The sequence below is a fragment of the Juglans microcarpa x Juglans regia genome, chromosome 5S (assembly GCF_004785595.1).
Source record: "Juglans microcarpa x Juglans regia isolate MS1-56 chromosome 5S, Jm3101_v1.0, whole genome shotgun sequence".
NCBI lineage: Eukaryota > Viridiplantae > Streptophyta > Magnoliopsida > Fagales > Juglandaceae > Juglans > Juglans microcarpa x Juglans regia.
In genome coordinates, this window is record NC_054603.1 from 15,491,783 (window position 1) to 15,498,188 (window position 6,406).

Genomic DNA, 6,406 nt, shown 5'->3' on the forward strand with positions numbered 1-6,406 from the left:
TTCATGCAAGTACTTGGGCCCAAGTCTAGTGTGGCAAGAGGTTTGGGACGATCTTTTAAGCATTCCGGATCATCCTTCTCAACCTCATTGATCGACTTCACAAATTAATAATCTTACCAAAGATTTAGAAACTGTCCGGCGTGAGAGGTCGAGACAAAAAGAGTTAGAGTCCCTCTTAGAGCGACAGTTTCATTTAGAGACACATTTGTAGGACCAACAGAGAGACCAGGAGGAAAGAATACATAATGAACTCCAAGAGCATGTGCAGCAGGAGATGATGGTGCAAATGGAGCATAATACGTTATTGCAATAGAATCACGGTGGGTGAGGAAAGAAGAAGAACTGAATTTTATCAATTTTATCAATGTAACGCTCCAAACCCGGGTGGCTTGGAGAATTACTACCTGTCACTCATAAACATGTCTCCCAACACATCCAAAGAATAATCTCCAAAAACTTCATACATGAAATCAATCTCATATCTTCTCAATAATCTCATTACAAACTCCACACAATCTTAAATGCAATAATAATAAAAAATATCAAAGGGTCCACAATCTCCCGGTAATAGTAACATACCAAACTGATAAAACCATAGGTCCTACTAAACCTGAAAATATAATTAAAACTCAAAGACATTAAAATTAAGAATATCAGAAGTCCTTCTTCTAACCACATTTCCTCAACTTAAACACGTTCACCAATCTAATCCAGGTCCTCATTTGGACTCTCCACATCATCTGAAAAATATTATCATGATAGGGGGTGAGTTATCACAACTCAGTAAGCAGGAATCATATGCTAGCGTGCAAACATGAGCATTTACAAAGAATAGCATGCAGAACAAAATATTTTCTAGAATTATCATGCAGAACAGAACATATTTTCAAGAGTAACAGAGCGATGGTTTTAAGACAAGTAAAAACCCATAGTGCTTTGGCATAACATAAACTGAGTATCATCATCAGATCAAAACAGAGCATCAAACAGAGCAGAGACCATGTTTCACCCCCGTGGTAGGGTTGTGCTAACTCTGGTGGCCAAACCAGGCAGAGACAGAGGTGAAATCTTTCCTTTATTCTTCTCGGAGCCCCGAGTGTGCACACAGGAAAGACCACAATAAAACCACTTTGTTTCCAAAGTGGGTGCACTCAGAGACAGAGAAGTTGGTACCAACCCAAACAGAGCAGAGCATAACAAAGCAGAGCAGAGCAGAGACAGAGTCAGATACAAAATCAGTACACCATGCCAAAGATTTTCAGATGCTATATCAAAATAAAATAGAGTACCAAAACATAATCAGATCTTTCTCACATACTGAAAATAAAAGTCAGAGCATCTTTACAAATAAATACATAATTTTTCAGATTCTCAATATCGCTCTTTTTCAGATTTCAGAGACAAAATGACAATTTAGCTCATGTCTACACAATGCATGTCAGAAAATATTTCCTCTTTTTCCATACAAATTTCATGAGTAATGCAAATAAGTGACCGAGGTTGGTTTTTCTCAAGTTCTCATTTCATCACAAAAATATGCAAAGTTTTCAGAAAGTCAACCTCAGTCTCACTAATTCGTGTAAGGTCTAGCATAGAACCCCGCTTACCTGACTCCTGCAGCGTATTATCTATACCTTGAAATTGTCCTTTATTAATCTCGACACCTATTCATAAAAACAAAAGAAATATACACCAAGTATTAAATGACAATTGGCACAACCTCCTCCAATAATTATAGAAAAACCCACAATTTAACACACTAAATCAACCACTTAACAACATTGGACAACGCGCATTCCAACTCAAGATACCATATACTAATCTTAATATTTATTAAAACACCCACCAAAGCCAACGACAAACACCAACAATCAAAATATCAACCCCACTTTAATGGCCCCTATCTCCAAGCAATTATCACAACTCAACCAAAACTAAAATAACAATGTAACTTCAAATGATTTAACCTCCACTCCAAATTGTCGTATAGCAACCTGAACCATAAAAAAAAACAGCCCCTAATCACTCCCAAGTATCACTTGGTTTACTGTTCGGCCAACCCACAATAATCCACAATTCTAAGACCACTCCAACACAAAGTGTTTACTTACTCTTGAAAATGCCCAAGAACTCACAGAATACACTTTCAAATATTTTATTGAATTGAAATAAATTGACTTGAAAATAAAGTGTGTGTGCGAGCGTAAGAGACCAAGAACGAGGCTAACTTACCAACGAAAATGAATTTCTCCCGTAATGGTTTGACTAGTTACACGAGAAACCGAAAACCGAAAGTCCAAGAACTAGGAATCACAAGCCACGGAAACCCAAGAACCAATGAAAATGCAACTCAAACTCACGGCAACCAAAACTGTATAGATGAGGAACATCAAAAAATAAATACCAAAAGCAGAATCTGTACACTACAGCAAGGGAAACCGAAAATCAAAGGAATGAAGATGGAACTCTTACCAGTCGGAAATGGAGGGATGCGAAGTGATGCCCGTGTGTTGCAGAGGAAAACCGAAATGCAAAATGGAGAGAAAATAGAGGAATGTAGCAGACGGCAACCACTGAAACTAAGTGCAGCGCAAGAGAGAAAACTGAAATTGAAGAAGTTTAGGGCAAGTGTTTCGGCAACAGGAATAGAAGTCAACGAAAAGAAAAATGAAAAGAAATGGAAAAGGAAAGAGTAACGTGGGAGAAAGGAAATGCAGGAGGAAAAGAAACCGAAAGGAAACTGACTGTGCGAGAAGAAAGGGAGGAAGAAATGGAAAAACAGAGGAGAACTCTTACCTCCCAAAACGACGCCGTTCGGTGGTCTTACTAAGCACTAAAATGGCTAGGCCATTTTCACGCACAGTCCGGGCCACCTTGATGAAGAAACCGGGCCTTACAATCAGTGTATATAACTTTTAATATCTAATTTTGAAACTTTATAAGACATTGTTAGTTGTTAAATGATGGTGTGTAATATGATACAATTAGTATGTTTTTTAATTTTATGAAATTAGTATTTTTGATCTGTACGTTCGAATGTAAATAAAAAAAGAATATTGGTTCACATTCGAACCAACGTTCAAACGAAATTACACAAAATTATAAGATAACGTTCGAACGTACAACTCAACGTTTGAACGTACTCACCCTCAAACGAACAAAATGTCCGAATGACTAAACGATTAACGTTCGAACAAACCTCCAAACGTACCACTTCCATTCTAACACTTCTTCATTAACATTCGAACTAATGTCCAAACGTTATACCTATTACATTCGAACATTGACCAGTGAAGGTTCGAACGAAAATTTGGACATTTATTGCATTTAACGTTCGGACGTATAAACGTTTGAACGTAAATATGATATGTTCGAACTGTAAACAACGAACATCAGCTTCTGTCATTCAAATGCCAATTGGTCAGGTTGACGTTCGAACGTTCGATTGGACATCCAAACGTTACTTTCTATGACAGATCTCAACAGTCACAAAAAAAAAAAAAAGAGGAACGTTCAAATGTTACAAAAAATGGAACACCTCCAACCGTCACTAAAAATATTTTTAGTGACGGTTCAACAGTAAACCATCACTAATTGTTTTTTGTGACTCACATTAGGTGACGGTCGTGGTGACGGTTTTAATTCGTCACCAAATATCTTTAGTGATGTTTTGATTATTTTTTATGACAGTTTTCTCTATCACAAAAGATAAATTGTGTTGCAGTGGGTGCAAATAATCTAGAGTCTCCTTTTGAGTGCAAGTTAGTGGAATCTGCTATAATGCTTTCTGCATTGTGTGCGTGAGCTTTATCACTGTGAGTTGCAGACGTACGTTGTATGTCATGCATGCGCATGCATTGCTCCAACAAGCCCGGTCACCGCGCCAAACGTGTTAAATATTTGTGTCTCCACTCCACAATTTCAAAGAAATCATATTTGTAGTTTGAGGGTAGGTATATTATAAGTTTAGTGCATTTTTTTAAATAAACGGATAAATTTGAGACTCACATAAAAATTTTATTTTTGATGATGAATTCTTTTTTTTTTTTTACATAGAGTACACAAAGATTACACACTCCAAAATTGTATCTGGCACCATCCTTTTCTTTTTGTTGAATTCAGGTGGCACATGTAATCTGAATCTTCTCAAATGATGATCTTTGAGCCCACCATCCATATATATATATATATCAACTTAATAATGTTTTATTTTAGGGGTTTCCTTTTTGTGAGAGTTTTTCCCTTTTCAGTCAAAAACCAAATCTCATGTAGGAAGGAACTCATGACAAACTCAACTGATGCCACATGAAAACACGATTCGCTAGCTTAATTTCCTAGCTAGCTAGCGATCGATAAAGTCGACACCAGTACTAGTATTAATCAACCATGGTTACTAATTTCCCTCTATGGAAGCCATGCAATTTGCAGACGTTAACCCAGATGGCATGATTTGCAATTAGGGAAACCTCTAAATTCCAGCTAGCGCCCCATCTTGGAGACCATTTCTGTCCATCGTATTGGCTGATATATATGATCCAAATTTATTATTAGAATAATGCTCAATTTATGTGTCGTTTCCATAGGAAAGACGTGTACGTACCATGCTTAATTAATATTGAGGCTGAAGATGATCATCACGGCCTGTATTCAATCTAAAATTTGTTTTTATTGAATGCACTATATATATATGACATCAATGTCAGAAAATATATAAACAATAACCATTTGCTTAAAGATAAAGTAATGCACAAAAGAATAGAGAGAGTCAGAAAGCCTCAAACTTCTGTAACAGGCATACAAAATACCGAACTGCTAGAGATCACCAGTCGGAATTGGAAGCTAGATCAGTTGTTCTTTCATGTTGATCTAGTAATCATATTCTGCTATCTCTTGTCTAGAACTTGGATTTGATATCATCGACAACGTTCTTATCAACTTGGAAGGCCCTTGCAAGAATGTCACTCGCGATTTCTGGCGTAGACCCAAACAACACATTCGGAATTGAGACAATACCAGGGTTTTGACTGTTCAGAGCAACAATGACAACGGCATTCGTAGAACCTATATTTACTTGGTAGTGGACGAGACCGATGGGGAAGACAAAGACATCGCCCTTTCCTAGCACCTTTGTGATGAGACGGTTGCCCGGGTTGGATGTGACAAAACCAACTTCGACGTTTCCTTCCAAGACTGTTATAATTTCGGTGGCTCGAGGGTGGGTGTGAGGTGGGTTGAAACCCCCGGGTGCATAATCAACGCGGGAAATGGAGATGCCAAGCGTGTTTAGCCCTCCTACTTGGGCTACAGTCACCGGTGTCAGCCTTGCCCCGAATGGAGCGTTTGTTGTGTTGCCTGGTATGTGTAGTCCACTGAAGAAGAAGTCATCGGCTTGAACCAGCTTGGGATCCTTGCAGGCAAAACCATTCACTAGAACTGCCATTTATAGAAAAGAATCATGTAAATTATGAATTAAAAAGACTAGCACATATATAAATACAGCATGGCCTAATTAATTTCAAGTACAGTTTTTAGAGCCGCGCTTTAGAAATGGATATGCAGAAGCAAAACTTGCGATCATGACAAAGGTAGAAACATTTTTTATGCTAATTATGTTTCTTTTTGTACGTACCTGAACTTGTCATATCTGCAACGCAAAAATCTTGAAGTGGGCTTGGGTCATATGCCAAGGTACTGACGGTAAAAGACACAGCGAGGAGTCCTAGCAAGAAGCTGATGCGAGAAGCCATTTCAATAATGTAGTTCGATCGGGTGTGAGCTTGGGAAGTTTCAAGTTTTGCGGGTAGGAAAAGAGCTTCAAAAACAAGTATTTTGGGAGAAAGATTTATGGAACATGCCTATATAAAGGGAAAGGGTTGAGATATATATAGCATGAAGTTTGTTCATGTGTGCCCCCAAAGAAGAGTTCCATCTGTATACGTGTAGTGAAACAGAAAGAACGTTCAGAGTCAAAAGTCTGAAAAAGACTGCATTAACTAATGATATCATCTACTACCAACTTATGGAGAATAAGATTCAGGAGTCGACTTTTCGATCCGGGTCTGCCTTCAAGCATGTTCTTTGAACTTGTCGGGTTCTGACAATTTTAAATCCTGGCCGTTCTGGAATATGCCACCTTGCATGAATTTTAAACGCCAGCTTCTTTCCTTGACCTCCTCTCTTCTTCCGAAAAACTAAAGTCTAAAAGCGCACAGTTTTTCATCCAAAAATCGAAAAGTCGGACCCATTTAGTTGTTATAAATTAGAAGACAATTACCATTTGAGAAAGCTGCCGACGTGATTTTTTATTTTATTTTATTTGTCTATATATACAGAATGCACCAGTTTTTTAGTAGCATCTTCCGGGCCGTCGGATCATGCAATGAGAGGCCTGGATGTTCCAAGTTTC

At 38.0% G+C, this 6,406-nt stretch overlaps 1 protein-coding gene and 1 long non-coding RNA gene across 2 annotated transcripts; both read right to left on the bottom strand.

Moving 5' to 3' along the window:
• Positions 1-465: 465 nt before the first annotated feature.
• On the bottom strand, positions 466-2,592 carry LOC121268509. The gene is made up of 4 exons (XR_005941178.1): positions 2,473-2,592; positions 2,233-2,371; positions 1,608-1,664; positions 466-740 (listed from the first exon to the last, which is right to left on the bottom strand). It is a non-coding gene; the product is annotated as an uncharacterized LOC121268509 (long non-coding RNA).
• A 2,054-nt stretch (positions 2,593-4,646) lies between these two features.
• On the bottom strand, positions 4,647-5,898 carry LOC121268510 (putative germin-like protein 2-1). The gene is made up of 2 exons (XM_041172825.1): positions 5,630-5,898; positions 4,647-5,433 (listed from the first exon to the last, which is right to left on the bottom strand). The coding sequence occupies exons 1-2, from the start codon at positions 5,745-5,747 to the stop codon at positions 4,895-4,897; spliced, it is 657 nt and encodes a 218-aa protein (XP_041028759.1). The 5' UTR covers positions 5,748-5,898; the 3' UTR covers positions 4,647-4,894.
• Between the last annotated feature and the right edge of the window lie 508 nt (positions 5,899-6,406).

What these genes read in the sequence shown, in the direction of transcription:
- LOC121268510 (XM_041172825.1), bottom strand. Translation starts at nt 5,747, where the DNA reads ATGGCTTCTCGCATCAGCTTCTTGCTAGGACTCCTCGCTGTGTCTTTT. An exon ending in TGCAGATATGACAAGTTCAG is followed by an intron (nt 5,434 to 5,629) that starts GTACGTACAAAA and finishes TATAAATGGCAG; the next exon opens with TTCTAGTGAATGGTTTTGCC.